The 27,637-nt window shown below is 40.2% G+C and overlaps 3 protein-coding genes across 7 annotated transcripts in view; 2 read left to right on the forward strand and 1 right to left on the reverse strand.

Annotated features, from left to right (window-relative positions):
* Window positions 1–20,062, forward strand: part of CLTC (clathrin heavy chain) — a 70,704-nt gene extending 50,642 nt beyond the window's left edge. The window contains exons 17-33 of one of the 2 annotated variants that reach the window (XM_036496157.2): window positions 873–1,107; window positions 3,788–3,910; window positions 4,839–4,984; window positions 6,030–6,213; window positions 6,406–6,598; window positions 6,915–7,072; window positions 8,723–8,887; window positions 9,004–9,111; window positions 9,214–9,381; window positions 9,507–9,656; window positions 9,732–9,863; window positions 9,963–10,073; window positions 11,103–11,273; window positions 11,628–11,849; window positions 13,053–13,073; window positions 16,530–16,605; window positions 19,029–20,062. In XM_036496157.2, coding sequence (XP_036352050.1) covers window positions 873–1,107; window positions 3,788–3,910; window positions 4,839–4,984; window positions 6,030–6,213; window positions 6,406–6,598; window positions 6,915–7,072; window positions 8,723–8,887; window positions 9,004–9,111; window positions 9,214–9,381; window positions 9,507–9,656; window positions 9,732–9,863; window positions 9,963–10,073; window positions 11,103–11,273; window positions 11,628–11,849; window positions 13,053–13,073; window positions 16,530–16,605; window positions 19,029–19,153 — 2,488 coding nt within the window. In that variant the 3' untranslated portion in view covers window positions 19,154–20,062. The remainder of the gene's footprint in view (window positions 1–872; window positions 1,108–3,787; window positions 3,911–4,838; window positions 4,985–6,029; window positions 6,214–6,405; window positions 6,599–6,914; window positions 7,073–8,722; window positions 8,888–9,003; window positions 9,112–9,213; window positions 9,382–9,506; window positions 9,657–9,731; window positions 9,864–9,962; window positions 10,074–11,102; window positions 11,274–11,627; window positions 11,850–13,052; window positions 13,074–16,529; window positions 16,606–19,028) is intronic. The other variant, XM_004590967.3, reaches the window with a different exon arrangement.
* Window positions 20,063–23,568: 3,506 nt separating this feature from the next.
* Window positions 23,569–26,971, reverse strand: PTRH2 (peptidyl-tRNA hydrolase 2). Of its 2 annotated transcripts, none has more exons than XM_058676603.1 (3): window positions 26,753–26,971; window positions 25,181–25,221; window positions 23,569–24,503 (listed from the first exon to the last, which is right to left on the reverse strand). In XM_058676603.1, exon 3 carries the CDS (start codon window positions 24,501–24,503, stop codon window positions 23,964–23,966), a length of 540 nt encoding a protein of 179 aa, XP_058532586.1. In that variant the 5' UTR covers window positions 25,181–25,221; window positions 26,753–26,971; the 3' UTR covers window positions 23,569–23,963. The 2 variants fall into 2 exon arrangements, with proteins under 2 accessions (XP_058532586.1, XP_004591023.1); XM_004590966.3 differs by having other exon boundaries at window positions 25,168–25,221.
* Window positions 26,972–26,994: 23 nt separating this feature from the next.
* VMP1 (vacuole membrane protein 1) overlaps window positions 26,995–27,637 on the forward strand; it is a 115,761-nt gene continuing 115,118 nt past the window's right edge. Inside the window, exon 1 of one of the 3 annotated variants that reach the window (XM_004590964.4) lies at window positions 26,995–27,126. The gene's annotated coding sequence lies outside the window, so the exon portion shown is untranslated. Of the gene's footprint in view, window positions 27,131–27,637 lie in introns of all 3 variants that reach the window. The other 2 variants (XM_058676600.1, XM_058676602.1) reach the window with 2 other exon arrangements.

The following is a 27,637-nucleotide window of genomic DNA, read 5'->3' on the forward strand; positions in this document are numbered from 1 at the left end:
TTCACCGCAGTATCAGAAAACTGGATCGGAAATGGAACAGCTGGGACTTGAACTGGGGCCCTTATGGGATACCAGCTCTGCAGGCATTTGCTTTACCTGCTTCTCTATAGCACCACCACAAATCTGTTTTCATTTATATGTCTTTGTAATCCTGGGAAATTCATTTAACCTTTTCGGCATCCTGTTTTCCAATTTGTAATAGAATTATTGAGAATTAAAGATAATGTTCAGGCAATAACTGTGGCATAGTTGATTGTGCCGCTCCCTGCAATGAAGCATCCATATGGGATCTTGTTTCTTCCCTGCTTGCCCCACGTCCAATCTAGCTCTCTGTTTATATGCCTGGAAAAGCAGTGGAATATAGCCTAAGTGCCTGGTTCCCTGCAACCACATGGGAGACCTGGAAGTAGCTCCTGGCCTATTGGATTTGTGGGCATTTGAGGAGTGAATTAGTGAAGAGAAAATCTCTCTTACTATCTCTTTGTGTCCAGTACTGACCCTTCACCTTGTAACTCTGCATTTCAAATGAACTGAAAAAAATTTTTAAAGTTATGTGAACGTGTTTAACTATAAGGTATTTAATATAGATAGCATGTCAAAAATATGATCTTCAGGGACTGGCACTGCAGCATAACAGGTAAAGCCACCACCTCCTACGTGGGCAGCCCATTTTGGTGCCAGTTTGTGTCCAAAAGGAAGCTCCTGGTTCCTGGCTTCAGCCTGGCCCAGACCTGGCCATTGAAGGCATTTGAGGAGTGAACTTTCAGATCTTCTCTGTAGCTTTGACTTTCAGAAAAATACATAATAATAATAATAGTAAAGAGTATGTTATTCACAGTAATAACAGTACGTATGGTCTTTATTTTTGGTAGATTGAAACTGCTTCTGCCTTGGCTGGAGGCCCGAATTCATGAAGGGTGTGAAGAGCCTGCTACTCACAATGCGTTAGCCAAAATCTACATAGACAGCAATAACAACCCAGAGAGATTCCTCCGTGAAAATCCCTATTATGACAGCCGTGTTGTGGGAAAGTATTGTGAGAAGAGAGACCCACATCTGGCCTGTGTTGCTTATGAACGTGGCCAGTGTGATCTGGAGCTTATAAACGTAAGTGCTACTTAGTATGTGCAGAGAAGAGTGCATCTTTTTAAGACTTGTTTTGTTGGGCTACTGAATTTTGAGACCTTGGAGTGGTTTCAGGTAACATGGAGCATTTTTGGAGCTTCACTTGGAAAAAGTGAAAATAATTTTTTTACAAATGTATCTGTCATGAAAAACAGTGTAGACCTGTTCTATGTTAGGAGTCTAAAAAGGGTATTTTTGATTTGTAGCCTTTTTTCCCTGAGATTAAATATTTGTTACATAAGAGAGCAATTAAAAGTGAATTATTCAGTGGCTACTAGTACCAACGCAGTGTTGTAGAATTTAAACCTGTATCTAGTTCCAAGTTTTCTTCACCCTAACAGGTGTTCTTGAAACTACCTAAAAGATATGTTCCTTAAGGGATTGACATTGTGATTATACCAGGTAAAACTACTTGTCTCTGTCCCTGGCATCCCATTTGGGTACCAGCTTCCTCTTAATGGCCTTGGGGGGGACAAAAAGAGAGAGAAAGATGAGAGACTCGGATAAAGTGCCTGGTTGGGTATGAGTTAGCCAAACCATTGCAGCCATCTGGGGAGTGAACAGTGGCGGAAGATCTCTCTGTAACTCTGAATTTTAAATAAATAAATCTTAAAAAAGTTCTTTTAACAGTTAACACTGCACACTGCTAGCTCCTGATAACTATCAAAATATGCCATCTATGGATTTGCCAGGTTTATGTGTTTAGTATAAATATTAAGATTTTTTTGTTTGTTTGAAAGAGCACAAAGACGGAGGGAAAGACAGGTCTTCGTCAGATGGTTGGGTGTCTCTTGTGGATGTCAGGGTCCCAGGCACTTGGGTCATCATTCGCTGCTTTTCCCAAGCTGTTGTCAGAGAACTTGATGGGAAGTAGAGTAGCAGGGACTCAAACTGGCACATACGAGATGCCAGCATCACAGATACGCTACACCACACTGCCAATCCCTGAAGTCTCTTAAGAACAAAGCAAAATGCAGTGTGTTTTGGAGTGTGTGTGTGTTTATATTAAATTATTTCTATCTAGAATGCTGCTTAAGAGCTGCTTTGACTTACATTGTTAAATCCAGAGAGGAACATGGTATTCATTTGTCCGTAATCTGTTTTTAAGTTGTACAATTACTCCATTACATAATTACTATTTTTCCTCTTGAAGTTATGTGAAGATACTTGAGATCATGCTAATATTCTCCAATATAATATGTATTGATTGATTTCTACTTAAACTGTCCTTAATATATTTGTTGCAAATTACAAATTTTCTACTCCACATTGATCACTTAGCATTTTGTATTCTTAGTCATGGATTCTTGCTTGTTATCAGAGGGTTAAAATTGTTTATTTTCATAAAATTTTTTTTTTTTGGCTGATGGAAACTTCAGTGTAGTTTCTGTGTCATGATTTCATTATTCTTTGCACACTTCCATTGACCATTTCTCCTAGGGACTCTGATCCCTTTTAGTGAGACATAGTGTTAGTGATCCAATAATACCTGGGGCCAGCATTGTGGCAGAGCATGTTAAGCTGCTGCTTCCAACACTGGCATCTCATGTTGGAGGGCTGATTTGTATTCCAGCTGCTTTGCTTCTGATCAAGCTCCCTGCTGATGTGTCTAAAATAAACTGAAGATTGCCCAATTACTGGGTCTTCTGCCATTCCTGAGGGAGACCAGAATTAAAGCTCCTGGCTTTAGTGTGGATCAGCCCTGGTTGAAGTGACTATTTGGGGAGTAAATCAGTGAATGTGTGGTCTTTCTCCTTTATCTCTTTGTCTTTCAAATACAATAATTTCAAAAATTTAAATAACTCAGCCTAAGCTCTAAGTATATTTGCTTCTAGGATCTTTCAGTGGTCAGAGCCAGGAATGTGCATGTGTACTTATATTCGTTTGTATGTATATTCCTATATATGGAGAGTAAATCCAAGAATAGCTAGCAAAACACTAAAAAGATAGCAGAAAAGATAAGCTCACCTAATCCGACTTTTGTAGGATTTCACAAAGCCTCTGTAATGAAAACTAAAGCCGGACTGGGGCATGAGTAAACATCTCCCTGGAGTAGGGCTACGTTGGGCAACTGTTTGTTTATTATTAATTTGAAATACAGTATTACAGAGGGAGAAGATGGAGTGTTCTCCACCCTCTGATTCATTCTCCAAATAGCCATAGTGGCTGGAGCTGGGTCAGGACAAAGCCAGGAGCATCTTTTGGGTCTCCCACATTTGTGCAGGAACCCAGTGACTTGTGACATCCTTCACCACTTTCTCAGGCTCATTCACAGGGAATGGCTCTGATGTGGAGCCAGTGGGATGCTGGCACTGTAGGCTGTGCCACAATGCTTGTCGCAGGGAGCTTTTCAAACACCTCCAGGTAGCAAGCATTTGTTTTTTCTTTTGGTTGAATGTTACTGGAAAAATCAGCATGTGGCTTAAAAGATTATGTGTGAAAGTAATGAATTTCTTTTCCTGTAAAATAATAAGCATTGTTTAAGTGACAGGAAATAGCATTTAAAATGAAAGTCACTTAAAATCTGTACTTTTTGCAATATTATTTTTTATTTTTTAAAATGGTTGATCAGGGTGGAAAGGATCAAGGTTCAGGGAAAATTGGGTGAATTCATTGCTTCCAAAAATCTTTACTTTTAACCTTGAAATTAATCTTTTCTTAGGTTTGCAATGAGAATTCTCTCTTCAAAAGCCTTTCTCGCTACCTGGTACGTCGAAAGGATCCAGAGTTGTGGGGTAGTGTGCTCCTGGAAAGCAATCCCTACAGGAGGCCACTCATTGACCAGGTAAACTGGCAGAAGTGTTGGATTCCTCTTTCTGACTATGACTAACTCATTGTACTCAGATGGATATTAATTAACTGTGAAACAAAAAACAAAGAAGAAGAAAATAAAAATTACATATAAATCTAGGTAAATTTATATAATTATGTATGTGTATTACATAAAGAAAAATAAAATATTTGCCAAGACATAGTTCAGTTATATAAACTCTTAGTCCATCATAGTTAAATGGAAAATAAAAATTGTGAATTATTATTACCTGAATTTCAGGTAAATTTATCAGAAAAAATCAAGACAATAAAGATAAGAATTGCTAAGTGAAAATACAAAAGACCAAGTGGATAATGCTGAATATCATTAAAGATATGAAGTTGCAAATGAGATAAACTGTTTTGGTACCTTTGTAAAATTCAAAGTGCATTTTTTAAATTTCTAAAACTTGTGGGTTACTATAATTGTTAAAATCTCTTGATAAAGGTATAACTAAAATATCTTGGAGAAGAACAGATAAAAAGCTATTAATTATTTATTTCTCTCCTAGGAACCATTTCCAAAGAATATTCCTAAGTAGATGAGATTCTTGAAAGTGATACTCATTTTACATCTGAGCACTATACAAATAGCTGATAAAAAAGGGGTTACTCATTTTATAATTCTGTATCTCCAAAATTGAATTATATATACCTACTGAAATGATAATCATGAGTATTAGTATGGATAATACATCAATCAGAAAAGATTTTACAGTTAGGGTAATTTTGTAGAAGCATAGAACTACATTTTAATACACATTCACACAGAGCACTAAATTTAAATGTATTTCTTCCATTCATTTCTACATATTTCAGGTTTTTTTAGTGAAAGGCTAAATTGCTCTTACTAGATAACATTTTCTAATAATCACTCCTTATTCCTTATGTGTTTTCGGTAGGTTGTGCAGACAGCCTTGTCGGAGACTCAGGACCCTGAAGAAGTGTCAGTAACTGTCAAGGCCTTCATGACTGCAGACCTTCCTAATGAACTCATTGAACTCCTGGAAAAAATAGTCCTCGATAACTCTGTGTTCAGTGAACATAGGTATGCAATCAGAGGATTCATTTTTAATTCAGTCTTCAATTTTGACATGTTAGTTTGGGGAATGAACAGGGAGACTTTAGAGAAAGTTGATTTCTCTGGTAATACTCTTCCCATCAGGTTCTTGAGATAAAGCCCCTTCTGTAGCTATACCTGATATTTATTCCCCCAAATTTTTTAAATACTGCATTTAAATGTCTCCTTCCCACTCCTCACCCTTCTCCTTCCTTTTCTTAATTCACTCTATTTTTCTTGTGTAAAATTCTATATTGTAGCCTCAGCTAGAACCTGAGAACTCTGCACAGACACTCTGGTGTTGGTCTTTACAAGGTGGTTGGAGAATTCCTTGTAAGGAGAATTGGGGTGAATGCAGTTTTTTTTCCAAGGGTAATGGGTCCAGTAGCTGAAGGTCTTAGAGATGTCATCAAAGGTGGCCTTGACAAAGTTGCTCAGGTGATGATAGGCATCAGTATCAGCCATCAGCAGATGCTTCTTGAGTGATCAGGACCAAGGTGAACCCAGGTGCCCCTGGGGGCAGGTCTGGGGCACAACAGCCCAGAGCCATAGCATCCAGTCACCTTATAAACATAGCATAGGCCTTACCCATTTTGTTTCCCCAGTAACTTCTTTGCGTTGGAATAACAGAGAGCTTGGCCATAATGGTGGTGACCACTTGGATGCAGGTTGACATAGCCATTGTTGGCCCTGGTGGTGAAAAGTCCCTAGAAGCTGATTCTCTGCCCACTGTGTGTGTGCTTTTGCCCAGGCAGATTGTCAAAACTTCATCATTGAGAGATCGTTGAGTTTTCCCCCAGGACATCTCTTGCAGGGTGGAGAGAAGAGATTGATGTCCTCCAGGGGCTTGATCTTCATGTCCTTTACCAGGGGCCTAGCTTGGTGACAAGGACGCACTCGGTGTCCTCAACTTCGCCCCCACATGCTCTGTGGCCTCCCATTCCAGGGCCTCCAGACTGTCCTGCTATACTCTGTCATCTACCAGTTAATGTTCTCGTGGAGAAGAAACAGTATGTTTTTTTAATTATTATAGGAATTTGCAAAATCTCCTCATTCTCACTGCAATTAAGGCTGATCGTACACGTGTTATGGAATATATTAACCGCCTGGATAATTATGATGCACCAGATATTGCCAATATCGCCATCAGTAATGAGCTGTTTGAAGAAGCCTTTGCCATATTCCGGAAATTTGATGTCAATACTTCAGCAGTGCAGGTATCTGCTCAGATTCCATGTGAATTGAATTAGTGTAATTCCTTCTTTGGATTCAAAGTATGCATTGGCCTTTGAGGTCAGGCATAATTGATTGTTATGGAGTAAAAAGGCAATACAGTGCCAGCAGCCTAAATAATTGTTTTGTATAGGTCTCGTTTTACTGTAATTATAATTTTAAAATGGCTTTCCTAGGTTTTGATTGAACATATTGGAAACCTGGATCGGGCTTATGAGTTTGCTGAGCGCTGCAATGAACCTGCAGTCTGGAGTCAACTTGCAAAAGCCCAGTTGCAGAAAGGAATGGTCAAAGAAGCCATTGATTCTTACATTAAGGCTGATGATCCTTCATCATACATGGAAGTTGTTCAGGCTGCCAATACAAGCGGTATGAGATGTTACCTTGGTGTGTTTGAGATTGATTTAGTGTTATCTTTTTATTTTGATTCAGGAGTTGAATTCTGAAAAACATAGAGGTTTCCATCTTAATCTAGGTGAAGATATGTTTCATTTCATGAATTTGATAGGTGTCAGTGATAATATGGAAATTTTATAGGATCTTTAGAATTTTAGATACATTTCATGGTTTACATTTATCATTGTCTCATGTTTCCTTGAAAAGGCAATTTGAAGCAATAGTTATTTTCTTGGGTGATAAAATATGCTTGGATGCTAGTGCTTGAATTTATTTTTTCTGTTTGTAGGAAACTGGGAAGAATTGGTGAAGTATCTGCAGATGGCCCGTAAGAAGGCTCGAGAGTCCTATGTGGAGACAGAATTGATATTTGCACTGGCTAAAACAAACCGTCTTGCAGAGTTAGAAGAATTCATCAATGGGCCAAATAATGCTCATATCCAGCAAGTGGGTTTCCTGTTCATATATTCTTTTAATATTTCTTTTTCTTTCTTTCTTTCTTTCTTTCTTTCTTTCTTTCTTTCTTTCTTTCTTTCTTTCTTTATTTATTTATTTATTTATTAGAGATAGAAAACTCTGAACTGCTTCACTGTCCACTCCCTGTAAACTCACAATAGCCAGGACTGAATTCCAGGGGTCGAACTCAACCCCAGTAAAACACATAGATAGCAGGAACCCTGTTACTTGAGCCAGCATTGCTATTTCTTAGGGTTTACATTAGCAGGAAGCTGGCGCAGAAGTCAGAGCTGGAATCCAGCAGTCTTGGTATGGGTGTGGGCATTGTGATGGCATCTTTTTTTCTTTCCCTTTTTTTTTTTTAATTGAAGATTTATTTTTATCAGATTACAGAGAAGGAGAGAGAGAAAGATCTTCCATCTGCTAGTTGACTCCTCAAATGGCTGCTGTGGCCAGAGCTAAGCCAATCTGAAGTCACGAGCCAGGAGCTTCCTCTGGGTCTCCCACAAGTGTGCAGGTTCTCAAGGCTTTGTGCCTGCCACTGCTGCTTTCCCAATCTGTAACCAGGGAGCTGATGGGATGTGAAGCAGCTGGAATATAAACTGGTGCCCCAGTGGGGTATTGGCACTTGGAGGGGGAAGATTAGCCAATTGAACAATCATGCCAGCCCCATGCAGTAGCATTTTAACTGGTAGACCAAATACCTACCCCCAGAATACTCAAAATTGTTGAAAATACTCTGTCACCCTCTGTCTCTCTCCATCTTCTTCTTTCTCTGTTTCCAAGCCTGCCTTTCAAATAAATAAGAAAGAATAGGTGCTAGTGTTTGGCATAGTGTATAAAACTTCTATCTGTGACCCCACAGTTTCATACAAACACCAATTCATGTCCTGTTGCTCTGCTTGTGATCTATTTCTCTATTGATGGTGTGGGAAAAGCAGCGGAGGTTTTCCCAGGAGCTTTGCCACGCCCATGAGAAACCCAGATGAAGCTCCTGGCTACTTCCTTTAGCCTATCCTGACACTGCCCATTGCAGTCATCTGGGCAGTGAACCAGCGAGTGAAAGATCAATCAGCCAATTACTCTTTCCGTCTCTGTAACTCTGACTTTTAAACTAAATACAGGCATCTTTTAAAAAATAGTGGAGAAGGGCCCGGCGGCGTGGCCTAGCGGCTAAAGTGCTCGCCTTGAACGCCCCGGGATCCCATATGGGCACCGGTTCTAATCCCAGCAGCTCCACTTCCCATCCAATTCCCTGCCTGTGGCCTGGGAAAGCAGCTGAGGACAGCCCAATGCTTTGGGACCCTGCACCCGCGTGGGAGACCCAGAAGAGGTTCCTGGTTCCCGGCTTCAGATCGGCGCAGCACCAACCGTTGCGGTCGCTTGGGTAGTGAATCATCGGATGGAAGATCTTCCTCTCTGTCTCTCCTCCTCTCTGTATATCTAACTTTGTAATAAAAATACATAAATCTTTAAAAAAAAATAGTGGAGAAAGTTCATTAACTTATTAGAACCAAAATATCCCAATTAAAGAACTCCAAGGAAAACAGGTTGGTTTTTGATTAAGATGTAAGTTTGAAAAAAGGATTGAGCTAAAAAGCTAATACCGAACCAAATGTGGATTATCTTTTTTCTTTCCAGGTTGGTGATCGTTGTTATGATGAAAAAATGTATGATGCTGCTAAGTTGCTATATAACAATGTTTCTAATTTTGGACGCTTGGCATCCACTCTGGTTCACTTGGGTGAATATCAGGCAGCAGTTGATGGAGCTAGGAAAGCTAACAGTACTCGAACATGGAAAGAGGTAATCTAAGATTTGAATGAACGATTAAGATTCTATTTGGAACCATGCTTTATACTGACAAGTTTAAGTAACTATAATTTACATTTAAACTGACATAATTGAAATGTTTATTTTAGGTCTGCTTTGCCTGTGTAGACGGGAAAGAGTTCCGTCTTGCTCAGATGTGCGGGCTGCATATTGTTGTACATGCAGATGAATTAGAGGAACTGATCAACTACTACCAGGTAATGAACAGGAATCTTTTCTATTAACTGAGCTCCTTTGCCACAGATGTTCTTCTTAAAGAGAAGAGTATTTCTGTTACTTAGGATATTTCTCTTACTTAGGATCGTGGTTATTTTGAAGAGCTGATAACTATGTTGGAAGCAGCACTGGGACTTGAGCGAGCTCACATGGGAATGTTCACTGAATTAGCCATTCTGTATTCTAAATTTAAGCCACAGAAAATGAGGGAACACCTGGAGCTTTTCTGGTCCAGAGTCAATATTCCTAAGGTAAGCATTCATTATTTGATTCCACGATGTAGGTAAAACTAAGTTTAGAATGTGTGGGTTGTGTTTCTTAGACTGTTAGGTAAAATTAGATTCATATATAACATGATTAAACCTTTGTTATGTAGGTGCTAAGAGCTGCAGAACAAGCCCATCTTTGGGCAGAACTGGTCTTTTTGTATGATAAGTATGAAGAATATGATAATGCCATAATTACCATGATGAATCATCCAACTGATGCATGGAAAGAAGGGCAGTTCAAAGATATCATTACCAAGGTATGTTACTTCTTCAGAAGGCAGTCTTCAGAGGGAGAAAGCTCATAAAGAGTGACTTGATGTTTGCATTTCTAGGTTGCCAATGTGGAACTATACTACAGAGCGATACAGTTTTACTTGGAGTTCAAGCCACTCTTGTTAAATGATTTGTTGATGGTGCTGTCTCCACGATTGGATCATACTCGTGCGGTCAATTTTTTCAGCAAGGTAACAATTTTTAACCAAACTTCATTAAATTTGGAAGGTCATATAACTTTTGTCCCTGGAATTTTAACAATTGGCTATGTCTCTAACTTTATTTTAAAGGTTAAACAGCTACCACTGGTGAAACCTTATTTGCGTTCAGTTCAGAACCACAACAACAAATCTGTGAATGAGTCATTAAACAACCTCTTCATTACTGAAGAGGATTATCAGGTAAAAACTTTTTGACTCTTGAAGCTATTCTCGAAACTCGAGTTACGATTGGAATATAAAATTGGTTATATTCTGTAGTAAAGATAAAACCCGTTACGTGGTGGGCGGGGGTGGGGTGGATCAATATCTGCAGAATTATAAACATGCTTGTACAACTAGGATATAAATTTAGTAAGGTTTTCAGAATTGAGAATTTAATTTTTTTTAATGTGTTTATTTATTGAAAGGCAGAATGACAGATGTTCCCTCCGTTAGTTTACTCCCCCAGATCACTGGAATAACAAGGTCTGGGCCAGACCAGAGGTGGGAGCCAGGAACTCCATCCTGGTCTCCCACAGGAATGCCAGTGGCCCAAGTAGTTAGGCCATCTTCTGTAGCCTTCCTGGGTACATTAGGAAGCTGGATTGGAAGTAAACAGTCAGAACTCAAACTTGCAGTCTGATATTTAATGCTTCTGTCTGAAGTGGCAGGTTAACCAGCTATACCATGTGCTTGCCCCTGGAATTCATAGAATTTGCAATCTTATTTTGAAAGACAGAGAGCTGCCTTCCATCTGCTGATTCACTCCTCAAATACTCTTTATAACTGAGGCAGGGCTGGAGCAAAAGATAGGAGCAAGACACTTGGTCTAGGTCTCCCACACGGGAGGCGGAAACCTAACAGTATAAGCCATCACAGCTACGTCCTGGGGTTTGCATAACCAAGAAGCTGTAATTGATAGCTTAACCCAGGCAGCATTGCTCCAAAATAACCAGTTTTGTTAACCACTTAAGTTAGCCCTTAATACTGAAAATCTTATGGAAAATAATGCATGTGGAAAATTTTGTAGTACCTTTGAAGCCTATTGTTATAAAATTAGATTCCACAGACTTGATAACCTCTTCGCAGATTGTAGCTTTGTGATGTGATGCTTGATTTTAGGCTGTCCTATTACATGCTACCATTGATGGTTCAGTGACCAATAAAAGTGAAATGTAAATATTACACTAAAATAATACACTAATTTTGGTGGCTTTTTTTTTTCTTAAGGCTCTCAGAACATCAATAGATGCTTATGACAACTTCGACAATATCTCACTTGCTCAGCGTCTGGAAAAACATGAACTCATTGAGTTTAGAAGAATTGCTGCTTATCTGTTCAAAGGCAACAATCGTTGGAAACAGAGTGTGGAACTGTGCAAGAAAGACAGCCTTTACAAGGTTGATAAAGTTGGTGGGGTGGGGATGTTAAGCCAAGTCTAAAATGGTGTTTTACAAGTGATTCTGGCCTATAAAAACTACGTTTATGCGTATGAGTTGACATGAGACTCACTTGAGGTAATGGTTTTTGATTCTGGGTATCTGTCTTATGTTTAGTACAAGCATCTCCATAAGACAGAAATGTAGTCTTTTTCCTTCTCTTCCAAAATTTTAATTTTATATAACTGGAAGGGGTTTCCCTGTACCTTTCAAACCCAGATTAAAAGTTTTAGGAAGTCTCCCATTGTATTACTTGGGTTGCTAAAGGGTGAAGCCTGGGTTTAATATTTGGCCTTCATTGTTGACTTTGAATAGGATGCAATGCAATATGCCTCTGAATCGAAGGATACTGAGCTGGCCGAAGAGCTTCTACAGTGGTTTTTGCAGGAAGAAAAAAGAGAATGCTTTGGAGCCTGTCTCTTTACTTGTTATGACCTTTTAAGGCCGGATGTTGTCTTGGAAACTGCGTGGAGGCACAATATCATGGATTTCGCCATGCCCTATTTCATCCAGGTCATGAAAGAATACTTGACAAAGGTAATGATTAGTGTGTATATATTCAGATCTCAATATGAGGATATATAAAGTTACCCATGCAGGTATCTTTTTTTCAAATATTTTTCTCTGGAAGTAAGTCATTTAGGTGACCATAAAATATTCCTGCTGTGTTGGAAATTTTTTTAATAGCTAAAAATGACATTTTTTGGAAAAAGGATACAAACATTACTTGTCAGAATGTTTATGTTTGCTGTATTTCTGACAGTGAATAATAATAATTTTATTCTCTTAGCACTTCACTTTTGTTTTCTTTTTTTAATCAAAATAGCCTCTTTCTCAAAATCAATGTCTAACTTAGGTGTCCATAGCTAATATTTTAAGTTTCCCTTTGTTTAGTTGATTCCTGACTTTAACGTCAGGAATCTTAAGAATATAAGTATTCTTAAGATCTTGATAATTTTCATGATTTTTTTATATAATCCCTAACTTTAAAATGTCACAGGAGGTTAATAATTAACCACATTTCCTAAAAATACCTTGAATAAGCTGGGAATATAGTCACCTTATGAAATTTACTCTTCATTTTAACATCCTTTTTTTGTTAGACTATTTTTTAATTCAACTTATCCTCAACCGTTATAGTTTTTGTGCTCTAAAACATTTTTAAATGTTACAAAAGACCTATTTTGTTAAAGCAAAACACACTTAAAATTAAGGTCTGACATCTGGTATCTTCAGATTGAGAAAGGGGGTTAGAAAGCACTGTTCACAAACCTCTTTCTTCCTCTCCCTCAAGTATACTGAAATTTTCCTGAAGATACCCCACCCTATTAGATACTATTGTATTCAGTTACAATTTTTTAAAAATTAATAATTGTAAAGTTCAGTGTAAGAGAAAAGCTGCCCTATCTTACCTGTAGGTGAGAATTACTTCCTATGTGTAATAAAACTTTTGAGACCTGGCTCTAAGCTGCTGTTAACCTAAATGCTGTAAATTTTACTAGTGATTCAGCTGCTTTCTTTCACACTGACTGTAGCATAAATTCTTCTGCATTAAGCTCTGAAAGTTAAAAAAAAAAATTCTACGTTTTGCTTCCAGTATGCCCTTTATTTTCACTTCTTTTATACCTTTTTTAGTGGTTAGATGTTTCTCCCCTAAACCTTTGTTGCTGATTCTACCTTTTTATGCTCAATATGGAATTTGATTTTTTTCTAAGCTGCACCTTCTGAATTCCTTTGCAGGTTGATGCAATAAAGGAAAAGGTGAAAGTTGATTCTTTTCCATCTTTAATTCTGGAGGACTAAGTCTAAGGAATTTGCATGATTTTTTTTTCCTTCCTTTTCTACACTGCTGCTGCTGCTTTCCCCTTCCCCCCAATAAATATTCACTAAAGCCTCTGCAAGTCCCTTGAAACATAACGATAATAGAGCTGTAGGACATTAGTAGATGTTTGCTACTAATCGGCTAATAGGCTTTAGGAAGGGCAGGAGGCTAATCAGTAGTTGGTTCACAGTCTCTCTTAAATACATTAAAAACTGAGCATGGTGAGTTTCTATATTCTAAACTATCAGGAAATTTCCTTGTCAAGGTGTCTGACCATAGTAGGACTTTTTAATATTTGAAATAAATTAAAACAGCCTCTGGTTTATTTTGTGAGAACTTCCTGACAGTCGTTGAATTTGTATATGAATATACATGCCCTAAAAGGCTTTTTGGGTTTTTTTGGTACTGAAGGACTGTGATCCAGTTTCTGATCTCTTGATTCTTACTAATTTTTTGCTGAAAGTAGATAGATGAGATACTAGCTGCTTCCGAAGAGACTTTCCTCATGTTTCTCCAGGTGTCCAGTTCTTATGGTGCAAGTCTGTTTTCAAGAAGAATCAAAAAGCTTTTTATATGAGAGCCAAGTTTGCTAATGCTATAATTGTTGCTAAGCAACATGTGTTATTTATGTCTATGACAAAGATATATTAGCTTCATTATATAATAAGCAACATGCCTGAAGATACCTAAAATTTGCTCTCCAATCACTTGGCTCGTCAGAGGTCAAATTTAGGCACCTTTTGGTTGCTGCTTCCTTCATTGGCTTGTCTCCATCCCATTATAAGTAAAACAAACCTAATAAACTTCTGCCCAATATCAAATTGTGGTTAGAAAAGGGTGGGAACATAAAGGATAGTTGAAACAAATTTAAAAGCATTTGGGTGGGGGCAATGCCTTGGGATTATATTGAACCAAACTGGAGTCACCACTGGAACTTAAGGCAAACCTGAGTAAAATGCATTGTGTGTGAGACCCTTCAGCAGCTAGTAAGCAAGGAAGTTAGAAAGCGTGTGTGTGAAAAAACAGGTAATTGAACTGCAGTGTTATGCATTGTTTTAAATCAAGCATGTACAAGTCATTGCAATTACATCATACTACTTTGAAACTCTATAGCATTGCTGTGGGCTGTGTGTGTTTCTTGAGAGCCTGTATAGCAGCGGTCATCTTCAGATCTCACTTCTTGCTTCAGTACTTTTGCCTTTTTTTCATGCACACATACACCAAAATAATTGACTGCATGTTAACTTTTCCTCTGCAGCATATTGCAGTCTTTGTGGAAAAGCCTTTTACATTTTAGTGAATTCTCAGATGGAACTGAATTCAGAGACATGTTTACCAGTAATTTTTGATTTTTAATCCAAGGATCAGAAACTTTTGTTACAGCTCTTAACAAAAGCTTGTGTTCACAAAATCCTTTTCTGCTTTGCTTGTCATGAGCAATCTAAATTGCATTAGTATAAACAGTTTTGATGTTCCTGTGCCAGAGGCTGTCCTATTCTATAGAAAACTCAAAAACTTTTTCGCTTAACTTGATGTTGTACCTTCAGAATTTTTATAGATTTTTTTTCCCCCTTTTCTGCCCAACCTACCTGTGTTTGCTTGGGCATTGTGATACTGCTAGCTTTTCTAAGTTTCCCATGTACCTATGTGATAGGACTTCTGTGTTCAACATCTGACTCAGATATTAATTTTTTTAAACATGTATTGATTCATTTTAGATATTCTTTCCTTCCAAGTCCGGAAATGTGTTATGGTGGTTTTCTGGTTACTTCATTTTTCTTAGAAGTGTATAGGCATCCATGTATTTTTCGACCTAACTCCTGTAGTTCAATCTTTGATATTGGTTTAGTCAAACCCCATCTGACCATGGATGGCACAGAAGTGTGCTTTAACTTCTACAGCTGTAATAATTTTTATCTTAAGTTTAATGCGAAACAGGGTGTTTCATATGGTACTTACTTACACTTCATGGTAGTTTTTAATTTGCTACTGGGGTTTTTCAGTGTTTCAGCTGACACATTGAGATAGGTTACACATACACATAACTGTATTTAGTCTGAGGCAATAAAAATACAAAGCCTTAACTTTAATGGCTGATGCTAAGACTCAGATGCTGTTTGGGAAGTTCCAAATGAAAACAAACTGTTGCTTTAAACTTCTGAGGACCTGGTTTTGACAGCTTGTTCACTGCAGTCTGAATTTCTGTTTCTATGAGCGATTTCCATGATTTGCCATTGTGGAGAGTAAACATGCAGTGACGATATGCAGATGCACTGAGCCCAGTCTGACACAACACACTTCAATCCTTGAAAGCCAGTGATAGGTCACATTGGGGTTTGAGATGTAGTTCTACCTAGCTGTGATGATATAGCAATTAATTGTAAGACACTGGTTACAGTACCAATTTTTAAATGCAATTTAAAGGATAAATATAATGTAAGAGGCATTGGAAGGTATATGATGTAGACTTCCTGGCCCCAGGGACCTGTCCTTGCTTATTCAGTCAAATTATGTTAGTCCTGTAAGAAACTTGGTCATTTCATTCAGCCTTCTCATACTGTAAGAAACGGAAATTTGAGAGTCAGTGCAGTAAGTTGTCACGGTCCCACAGGTAGGGAGTGGATGTTTTTAGGTACTCCCGCTGCTTTTTTTTCACTAATACATTTGGACTCCTCTGTGGAATTATTCCTGTCACTATCTACCTTGATGTGCAGAGTAAAGTAGACTAGCACAGCTATTTATTTCTGTGGGTTAATTACAAGCAAAAATTTTACTACAGTAGTTGGGACAAAATCAGGCTTTCCTGCATACTTACCAGGAAAGGAAGCCTGTGGCACTAAAACATATGTTCAGTTCATTTTCATACCAAATACTGAATGCAGCCACATGAGTCTTAGATTGCAGTGTGCACTTGCAGCCAGTATCAGCAAAGTTGTGCACAATTCGCCGAGATTAGCTACTTCTGTACAAGTACTTGTCTGGTCATTAGATTCATTTCACTTTTTTTAATATCATTTCCTTTGTGGAGGAAAGTCTTTCTGGTTCATAAGTTCATTATTGTAATCTTGATAGGTTTTAAACTTCATTGGAAAATTGGTTACTTTCCATTTTCTCCTTCCCTCAGGCTGCATCCTAGCATGCCCAGTTTTAGCCTGGCGTAAGCTTTTATGGCATTTATAAATCCCTCCTTCCTGAGGGTTTATAATGACAGTGCTGAAAACCACCTTGACTGAAGTATGAACATTGCCATTGAATTTGAAGGGGCCTGAGAATGTTCTTTTTAGTCTGTTTTATTTTGACAGAAGTTAACATACTAAGGCTTTTCCACTTTCTGCCATAAACCTAGGTTTATGATACTTTTGGGATGCTAATTAATGTAACCTGTTTTTCTCCAGGTGGACAAATTAGATGCTTCAGAATCATTGAGAAAAGAAGAAGAACAAGCTACAGAGACACAACCCATTGTTTATGGTAATCTATCTTACTTATCTCACCCATTAGAAATCTTTAGAGACTGTCTCAGCTACATATAGAACAGGCTTCAGAAGTGTAACAGGCTTGCTGAATTAAGGCACCAATCCCCTCCCCCCAACATCATTTTCATTTTGAGAACCATTTTAAAGCAGGTACTGACAGTAATCAGTGAAAGTCTAAAACACAAGGGATAGATCAGAAGCAGTTATTGTTGCTTTATGCCTGATTGATTACTTGCTCTTCAATTACTGAAAACGAAATAATAGGAGCTGGAGCTATGGCATACTGGGTAAAGCTGCCATCTACAGTGCTGGCATCCCATATGGGTTCCAGTTTGATTCTCAGCTGCTCCAGTTCACATCTAGTTTGGTGTAACTAACGCAGTGGAGTATGGTTTAAGTGTGGGAGACCTAGATGAAGCTCCGGGCTTTGGCCTGATTGAGCTGTAGACATTGCAACCATTTGGGAAGTGAATCAGTGGATGGAAGACTTTTCCTCTTTATTCTTAATTATGAAGCAAAAATAATAAACTGTTTTTGGAAGAATGAAAGTGATCAAATATTGAAAGGCTGCCCTAGTATACTTTAAAGAATGAGCCTAATTTTAAATTTTCATTGGAGCAGAGAATTTTGTAAAATTTCCATTTGAGAGCTTCCAGGGAAGGATATATTTTTTTTTAATGTAAGATTCACTTATTTATTTGATGAATAGAATAGGAGAAATCTGATCTCTTCCATCTGCTAGTTTACTCCCTATGTGACCTATGCTGAGGGCAAGAAACTAGAATTCTTTCTAGGTCTCCCACTTGGGTGCAGATGTTGAGGCACTGAGGCTCTCCTCCACTGCCTTCCCCAGGCACTTATTAACAGGAAGCTGGATTGGAAGTGGAGCATCTAGAATTTGAACCAGCACCATCTGGCGTGCTATTGTTCCAGGAAGCAACTTTATGTGCCACAACTCTGGTTCTAGATAAATTTTCAGGCTTTCAAGTAAATATAGTATGTAAGACAATTTCTTCTTTGATCTGAAATGTCTAAATTCTCCTTTTGATTTCATACTTGGTGAACCAAGATGATTTGAACTGCAAATTTAGAAGGTGCCATTGTGTAGCCAGGTGTTCTTTAAAAACGAGCATAAGAGGGCCCGGCAGCGTGGCCTGGCAGCTAAAGCCCTCACCTTGAACACCCCGGGATCCCATATGGGCGCTGGTTCTAATCACGGCAGCTCCTGCTTCCCATCCCGCTCCCTGCTTGTGGCCTGGGAAAGCAGTCGAGGATGGCCCAAAGCTTTGGGACCCTGCACCCATATGGGAGACCCGGAAGAGATTCCTGGTTCCTGGCTTCCGATCGGTGTAGCACCAGCTGTTGCGGTCACTTGGGGAGTGAATCATTGGATGGAAGATCTTTCTCTCTGTATATCTGACTTTGTAATGAAAATAAATCTTTTTTTTTTTTTAAAGGAGCATAAGAATACAATGTATAACTCTGCTCCTTATAGATGAAAGTATTTTGAGAATTTGTGGGGTGGTTTTAGTAAAGTTTAATGAGGTAAGCAAAGTACAGTGTTCAAGATATAAGCAGAATGTTTGATATTCAAAAGAAGAAAGGAGTAGAAATGAAAATAAGGATAGGTGTAAGAATTTGAAAGATGCCTGTTGAATGTGACTTGCCATCAGTGTTCGGGCAATTAAAACCAGGCTTCAAATTTCAAGATAGAAATTAGAACTGAGATTAGAAGCGATTTCCCCCCCGCCAAATAAACTTGCTTTCCCAGAATTGGCTTAAAAGCACAATTTTGGTCATTTTGCACGAAAAGGGACAATTAAGCCATTTGTGCTAGAACAAACCTTACCCTGGAATTTGCACTTTGAAGCAGCAGGGAGCGACACAATGTGTTTTCTCTGTAATGACTTGTATTTCTGTACTGGTCTCATGTTCTCTATGTAGGCAATGGCTGTTACACAGTGTTAACACAGCATAGCGCATGTAGTTGGTAGATGGCATATGTTCTAATGTAATTCATACTCCAGAATGTTTTATTTCTAATGCATGTTTCGGTGTTTTACTTTTTATTGCTTAGATATGTTTAAATCAAATTTTAAAAGTTGGATTCTGTTAAAACATTAGCTAAAAGTTAATTTTATTGTCGCTAAATATGGTGATAGGTTTGTTGGCAGTTGTCTCACCTGGTCCCATCAGTCACAGCATGTGCGTATTACTCTAAATCTTACCAGGTTCTGGTTCTCGGATGTGTATTTGTTGGTTTTTTAGGCAAGACTCAGCATGAGATCCTGAGTCAGATGCTGCAGTTCTCAGCTGTGGTTATGTTGCCTGCTTTGGGGAAATAGATTTGGTTGTAGTCTTAACATGCTAACACTTTATCCTGTCCCTGCTCCAATTTTTTCTCTTTCTTTTATTTAGGTCAGCCCCAGCTGATGCTAACAGCAGGACCCAGTGTTGCAGTTCCTCCCCAGGCACCTTTTGGTTATGGCTATACTGCCCCACCCTATGGGCAGCCGCAGCCTGGCTTTGGGTACAGCATGTAAGCTGGAAAGCTGATCCTGTAGTCACCTATTTTCGTACTGAAACATCGTCTACCCACTTCTCAGTTTATAATGGGGGAAGACTAGGCAACGTGTTCTCGTAACCTTTATTTCATGAAGGACTGCTTTTTATTTCTAACTGTAAACTGGGGTCATCTATGTTAAAACTTTATCTCACATTCCGCATCATTTAGAATTTATTTTCAAAGGGGAATAGTTTCAGTGTTTTATTCACTTGGGGGGGAGGGGTTTCGCCCTTTGCATTCTTTCAAGAACTGCTTAATCAATCTGTTGTGAAGAACCTGATTTGCACTCTGTAGTGTTTAAAGAAGCAAAGAAACTCCAATACTGAATCTCTTAAATTTAGTGTATGTAAACAGCTTACAATATGTATTGTCTAAACGCATTTAAGTCTTTTATTCAAAGAAAAGCTACAGCAAAAATACTGGTATGTGACCATGCAAGACTGTCAGTGCGGACAAAGACAACACTAATCAGCAGATCTGCGTTGGATTGCAGTGCTCTCCACATTATTGGAAAAATGCGTACAGACAACTTGCCTGATGTTAAAATGAGCATAAAAGGCCCTCTAACCTATGCAGGTTTCCCTATTACGCATATAGAAACTGCTGTGTGTTTTGCTCACCTCATATGTAACAGGTGCCCTTATGTTGTGCTGTATCCTGTGCTTTTTCTGTGGGACCATTCCATTCAGCAACAAAGAGCACCAGGATTCCAATCTTGTGTGTATTTACTAACCCTTCCCTGAGATTTGTGTATGTTGGATATTGTGGTGTTTTAGATCACTGAGTGTACAGAAGAGAATTCAAACAAAATATTGCTGTTATCCAGTTTTGTTTGTGGAATTTGAAATTACTCCAATTTAAAATAAATTACTGGACTGTGGACATACCATGCAGAATGACAGTTTCAATGAAATACCTCTTGAACCAGAAGAATCCTAACTTTGGTAGTTTCTAATTGGATACAAGGCAGCACAGAGAGTTATGAGTGAAGATTGGGACATTGGAAGACACTGTATTGTCACGTGCATTCCTATAGTTAATGAGGAAACATAAAATAGTCTGAAGAACCAGTCACTACTATAGTGGATTACTTTTCCTCTATCTCAAATAACGTTTTAACCCAGTGGCATTTTAGGTTTTTATCAAACCATTTCACTTTAAATGAACAAATCATGGGTGTTGAGTTATGTTAACTTGAAATAAAAGTATATTTAAACACATAGTTAACATGCTGTTTCTCGCCATGAACTGTAAGGGTGCCCAAATTATGGATTGTTTCACATAACTTTGTCTATTTAACCTGTGTGTGCATTCAACTCTTATGGTGTTACCTTCAGTTTATTTCATTATTCCTTAATCCTTATTACCTGTTGTAGCTTTGTATTGCTCTACCACTGTCAGGCAGATTACCACAGGAGGGCAGAGAGGAAATTTAGGCCTATCCTCCTTCCACTTCTAATTCTCTTCCTCAAGGAAAGTATAGTATTAGTTGGAAAACTCCTTTTGGTTGTTTTCATCATGAAAAATCAACAGGGTGAATGGTTCTGGCTTTTTATCAGTATGATTGTTTCCTAACAGAATCAATTTATACATTGTTTCAGGAAAGGTTTTCTGACAGCATGCTTTTTTTTTTTTTTTTTTTTAAGATTTATTCATTTTATTACAGCCAGATATACACAGAGGAGGAGAGACAGAGAGGAAGATCTTCCGTCCAATGATTCACTCCCCAAGTGAGCCGCAACGGGCCGGTGTGTGCCGATCCGAAGCCGGGAACCTGGAACCTCTTCCGGGTCTCCCACGCGGGTGCAGGGTCCCCATGCATTGGGCTGTCCTCAACTGCTTTCCCAGGCCACAAGCAGGGAGCTGGACAGGAAGTGGAGCTGCCGGGATTAGAACCGGCGCCCATATGGGATCCCGGGGCTTTCAAGGCTAGGACTTTAGCCGCTAGGCCACTGCGCCGCCGGGCCCTATTTATTTACTTTTGAGCAACAAAGAGCCTTAATTTGTTGTGTGCTACGTCCTGTAATACAGAGTTGTCAGCTACAACATCCAACAATGGGCTGCAGTGGACAGTAACTGCTGTTGTATGAATTACGTTCAATCCAGAGTTAAGCCTGTTTCCTACTCTGTATGTTATTAACACTGAGTCATTTTGTTTTTAAGATTTATTTATTTTTATTGGGAAGTCAGAGGTAGAGAGAGCAGCGACAGGAAAATCTTCCATCTGCTGATACACTCTCCAAGCGGCCACAGTGGCTGGAACAGCCAATCTGAAGCCAGGATCCTGGAAACTCTTCTGGGTCTCCCACTCGGGTAAAGGGCTCCAACGCTTTGGGCCGTCCTTGACTGCTTTGCCAGGACATAAGCAGGGAGCTGGATGGGAAGTGGGGCTGCCGGGATTAGAACCGGCATCCATATGGGATCCCGGTGTGTGCAAGGCTAGGACTTTAGCCACTAGGTTACTGCTCCGGACTCATTGAGTACTTTATAAGAATTACCCAGTAGGTTATGTTTAAATCACAGAATGACTAACTCGACCATTAAGTATACAGGCAATGGTAGAACAAATTGATAACTTAAATAACTAAAATAATGATCTGTAAAGACTGAATTGGAAACAGAAAATGGGTACTTAGTATGCAAAACTTAAGTGGCAAGGGAGTTTGACTTTTTCTTGCTTGGTATGCAGATATTACCCACTGTATAGACAAATACACTGACAGCTACTAGGGCTCTTAAATATATAGGAAGTAGAATTAAAAGATGAAAAGCCCATTTTGGTGCAAAAAAAAATGTGAAATCTGTTCCTGTGAGAAATCTTCACCAAGTTTCTAGGAAAATGCATATTATGAAAAAATTGCATATGTACCTCCAAATACTTTCATGTTAGAATATTTTTTCCTTGCATATTTCCACAAGCATTTGGAAGTGCCACAGTATGTTAGTGTGGCCATCAGTTCAGTATTAAGAGGCAGACTGGTGATCTTTTAACATCCTTTTTTGAAAAGTGGAAAGATGGGATACTTTGTTACATAGTTTTGTGTGAGGAACACAGATCTCATTAAAAACTTAAGTTCAGGACTTAAGATACAAATTTTCCAAAATAATAGCAGTTTTCCTAGATATGGCTGGCTCATTTGGTTTATATATAAAGAAGTAGCTGCCAGTTTTAGTTGTCACTCATAAAAATGTTCCATGTCAAAAGCAGCTGGAGTAGCTTATGACTTAATAACACATCTGAAGACAACACCAGTAATGTCGGTGTGCAGTAGAAATGCTTACCATTACACAGCACGTTCAGACATTACAAATGGTGAAGACTACTATATTAACCAACCATCCAGGTAGTTACCCCCATTTTTGATCTGTGGTTTGGACAAGCAGTGGAAATTTCAACATGGAGAAAATGTTCCCATAGTAGGAAAATTGTTCTCACCCTGCAAAGAGGTCTTCAGTATTTAATTCAGTCCTATATACTAAATACAAAAAAGTATATGGAAGAAGCAAGTAAGCAGAACATATTTCTGAAATGACCAGAAATGTTACATAATCATCCTTATGCAAAATGGAGGATATGATTTTATTACAGCTTCTTGAATCAGCCACCCCGGCCCATTCTGCTGGGAATGAACAGTCTTTGAATTTGGAGGCAAACCTCAGAAGTTAGTTGAGCCAAATGATGCATTCGCAGTTGAGTTCAGTTCAGTTACATGTTGTTGCATCACTAATGAACCCAGTATAAACATTCTTTTAGAAACAGTTGCTACTATGGCATCATTCATAGTCGCAATGTAAATGCCATAGCATAATAGACCAAATCTTAAGGTTGACTACCATAATCCTCGGTCTGTGTGGCTCAGACTACACTATTGGCCATAGACCCTCTGAAACAGTCTTGCTAGTTCTTGTTGAAAATAATCATGGAAGAATTCTCCCTGGAATCTTTACCACTATTACAGATTTATTGAACTTAGAAATTACTGTTGGAATGCTTCTACAGGACTAGCAAGATATTAGGGATCATAATGGCTTTGGAGTGTTGGGACCTTCTGGTTCATATTACAGAGTTAAGTATAAACAGGAAAAATGGTGCCCTGAAATAATGTTCTTTGAATTCTAGGGAAACAAACATTGACATTCACTTTTATTTGCCATAAATTAAATTCTCATATGCACTTACAAAATCCGTAAGGTCACTCCAAGTTTCAATGGCTTCACTGTTACAGGAAATGGGGAGTGAAGGAATTTATGTAGGCTTTGATGAGAGAACCTGTGGCCAATGGTGAGTCAAGGGACAAGGGCATGAAAATGTACATAAGAGAATTAGAGCTGTAAAATCTCAAAACTTTGAGACAAAAAGCACACAGGTTAAACTCAAAACCATAAGACTACTCAGGGTGGCAGCCCATCTAATTAAAGGGAAACAAAGTGCAACTTGAATCCATGACACTGCTCTTGAACTCCCAAGGCAGATAGATGACAGGAGTCAGGGAAGCAGCAACACACAGACCTGATCCTAGCACAGATTACCCTTTTCAACCTCGTTTTTTCATGAGTGGCTGCTCTCACCTAAAGTGTTGATTTCATCACCTATTATTATTAACCACTGCTTGAACCACCAAATCCATTTAACCACGTCCAAGATAACAGCTACCAGACAATCACATGATACAGGAACAAAGGAATGCCTTTTATTTTCACCTCAAAAATAACTGGGAAGAAATTGATTCTATTAGAATTCCACACACTTCAAGCACTTGCTCGGGGAAGTCACCTTGGTAGTTCACCTAGTAAAGTTTTAGGTGGCCAGTAACTTTGTCAATTAGATCTGCTGGTCCTGGCCCAATTCCCAGGACAGTTCGTGAGCCCGGTTCAATCTGTGTACGCCCAGCATCTTGGATTAAACTGACAGTGAGTCCTAGCATTTTTGCATGGGTTAATAATTCAATCAGGGTTTCTTCGTCAGGGGCTTTGACCACCACTTTGGTTTGGCCACAGTATTCCCACTGTTTGAGCACCTCAGGGTTTCTCCTTTGAATCTGCTTGTAGGCAGACACTGCTGCATGGGAACACTGGGCAGCAACTTTTCCTCTTCCCATTTTCAAGTCATTTCGAACCACAAGAACCATTTTGTACTCCTCACTCTCTCCCAAGGTGGTCTCTTCAGTGTCACTCTCTGTGTCTGCTTCATTTGTCAGTCTTTTGGGGAGCATCCCAAAGCGTACTCGGAGGCCCCAGCCCAGGCACATACCACAAGCAACTCCAGCAGCCAAGCTGAGTGCACTAGGATGAGCCAGATATTCCATAATCAAGGATTTGGAGAGCATCTTAAGAGAAAGGAAAAACATTATTATGGCGAAGTGAAAGTTCCAGACTTGTCAGACAGATTGTCCTTTGCAGAAGAAAGACAAAATACATTGAGTCTTAAGCATGTCCCCTGATATGACCATCCCCTATGTACTAGAAACATTCTAGCACATACAAGCAGCAGGATTTTAAATCCAGCACATTTTAAATGCTGATGGAACCTGTCTGGCTCAAAAATCCCCAGGCTCTCCCGAGTCCTGGAGAGAAAGGAAATGTGTTTTATCAAGATAACTAAAGGATCTAAACAATAACAGTATGTCCCACGCTTATTTGTATATTCAAAATGCAGCTGTACTACTGGTGATACTAATCCCTCACTTCTCCCGGGGAACAAAGAAATTAACCAGTAGCACTAAAATAGATGTGCTGTTTCCCATATGAGCCCAAGGTAATTTTTGCTGTTTTAATATTTACTGAGTTTTCCAAAAGTGTAAATATCAATCACTTAAGACAAAGGAGGATCATCCTTCATCATTTTTTAATTAATAAAGTCTTTACTTTTTAGATATTTTTTTGAAACATCTACCAAACTAAACTCCGCATCTGTTCCTGCACTTGCAATCCTTTCTAGCACTATTTTCATAAAAGGCCACTTCAATAGGCAAGGAAGCCACATCAAAGTACCTGGGCTTTACACCTGGCTCTGCTCCTGATTCCAGCTTCTTGCCAACGTAAACCCTGGAAAGTAGAAAAGATGGTTCAAGTTACTGAATGCCTGCCACTCATTTCTCACGAGCTTTCTTCTTATGCATAGATATTTTTTTTAATTCACCAAATTTTTAATTTTCCACACATTAAATACCCTGGATGTAATATGATGCTTATATTTTTGGCCCCTTAGTGTTTTCTATACTGTCCTGTCCAACAGCCACAGCCACAGCCACGTGTGGTCATGTAAATTCAGGTGAATTTAAACTAAATAGAAATTCAATTCTTCAGTTGTACTCAGCCACATTTCAAGTTCTAAATAGCTCAACAACCTGAACGTGGCTAGTGGCTTTCCACTGGTAAAACATAAAACATTTTCAGCAGAAGAGTTCTATTGAACAGCATAGGTCTATACGCTCTCTTTCTTTTAAAGATTTATTTTGAGAGAGTTATAGAAAGAACTTTCACTCCCATTCACTCCCCAAATAGCTACAACAGCCATTGGGCCACCAATACTGGGCCAGGTGGAAACCAGCTGCCTGCCACCTCCTGATCATTCGCTGAGGAGTTACTAAGCTCCAGACAAGCTTGCTGATCCTGGAAGTAAATGAGAAAACAAAAGATCCCTCTTCTTACCCAGCCAACATTCTAGTGGCAGGAGCAAGTTTGTCAGAACAATGCTACTCCCAAATCATCAGGAATGTGGGATCCTCTCCTTGACTCCCGGCTGGACCCTCCAGCTACTGCTGGATTTCACCACCTACAGGCTTTATGAAGTACTTCAAATGTGTTCTTTATGTTGAAAACTAAAACATTGTTTTTGAAAGGTCGTTACCAGAGGGAGGAGACAGTAAGGTCCTCCATCGCTGAATGGGCAGGAATTGGGCCAGGCCAAGGCCAGGAGCTTCTTCCGGGTCTCCCCACGGGGGTACAGAGTCCAAAGGACTTTAGCCATCTCCACTGCCCTCCCAGGCTACAAGCAGGGAGCCGGATCAAAAGCGGAGATTCCCATATGGGATGCCTGCGCTGCAGGTCGCAGCGCTGAACCCTTTTTCTTTAAAGATTTATTTATGATTTTCAGAGTCAGAGAGAGAGCGGAAAGAGGGACATCTTCTATATATTGGCTCATTTCCCAAATGATCACAAAGGCTAATAATGGTGGGCAAAGCCAAAGCGGGTTTAGGGAGAAGAAACAACTGGGCCTTCCCAAACTCGCAGCGCTGGGGTCAGGGGACACATGCTCAGGGATTAAACAGCATTTCAGGCAGTAACTCCAGGATAGGGCGGGAGAACACTTCTTCCCACCTTATGAGACCCGCTCTTCCCAAGAAGCGACCCGCACCCTCGGAGGAGGACCGAGCTGGAAAGGAGAGCTGCTGGACGCTCCTTCAAAAAGGGAGGTCGAGCACGGGGCCGGAAGGGTCCCCCACGAACCCCCCAGGGGCGGGAGCCACTTTACTACTGGGCGGACTGGGATGGCCGTGGCATGGAAGCGGGAAGAAGCGCTCGGACGCTGCGGGGACCCTCCTCGCCCCAGGAAGAACCCACCTAACCGGCATACCTCTTGTCCCTCACCGCCCCGCTCCTGGCTTCTGGGCAGCGAACACGCACGCCTCAGCCGCGCACGCGACCTCTTCCTGCGCTCCCTCACGATGAGTTCCGGATCAAGAGCGCCTCGTCGCCACGCCCCCACGCCAGGGCCCGAACCCGCAGCCCCATCGAAATCCCGCGAGGACCTGCCGCGGCCGGAAAGGAGGAAGGAACGCTTTTTTTCCCCTCCTCTCTCTCCTCTCTCGGAAGCCGCTTCTAGTTAGGGGAGGTGGGGAGAGGGCCGGAAGTGACGCGCACAGGTTCCGGTTGGCCGGAGCCCAGCGGCGGGTGTGAGAGTCGGTCCAGAGCCGCTTCCAGGATCCGGAGCAACCGGGGTCGGAGCGGGTAGGTAAAAGAACGCGGCGAGTCGGGACGGGAACCGGGGAAGCGGGCTGAGGCGAGGCTCCGAGCGTGTGGCTTGTGCCAGCGCCGTCCTGCTTCAGGCAGTGCAGATCTGGGGCACCTGGACTCCGACTTCCAGCAGCGCCGGGGTTCCTCGGACTGACTGCAGCCGGGCTGTTGGGGACACTTAGGGTTGGTGGCCGACACGCCGGAGCGCTGGGAGGACCGTGGCTTGTGTCTGAGGGTGTCCGGTATCGTGCCTGGTGGTGACCGAGCTCTCCCTCGGCATCGTTGTCACGTTGATTCTTGCTCTCCGCGGCCACTGTCGCGTGATGCTGAATGTCCCCGCTCCTGACCAAGATTCAGGCTCTGCATAGTGCAAGTGGAAAGGCGCTGGTGGTACTCGGTGGTCCAAGAAATGGACCTTCGCTTCTGAAAACCTTGGCAGAAAACCTGTTGGGATCTGTCACCACTTTCTTGGGGGGAAAAAAAACGTACCTTTCGGCCGGCTCCT

The sequence above is a fragment of the Ochotona princeps genome, chromosome 17 (assembly GCF_030435755.1).
Source record: "Ochotona princeps isolate mOchPri1 chromosome 17, mOchPri1.hap1, whole genome shotgun sequence".
In the NCBI taxonomy this organism is placed as follows: domain Eukaryota; kingdom Metazoa; phylum Chordata; class Mammalia; order Lagomorpha; family Ochotonidae; genus Ochotona; species Ochotona princeps.

Excerpts from the sequence above, each read along its gene's own strand:
- PTRH2 (XM_058676603.1), bottom strand. The coding sequence starts at position 24,503 with ATGCTCTCCAAATCCTTGATTATGGAATATCTGGCTCATCCTAGTGCA.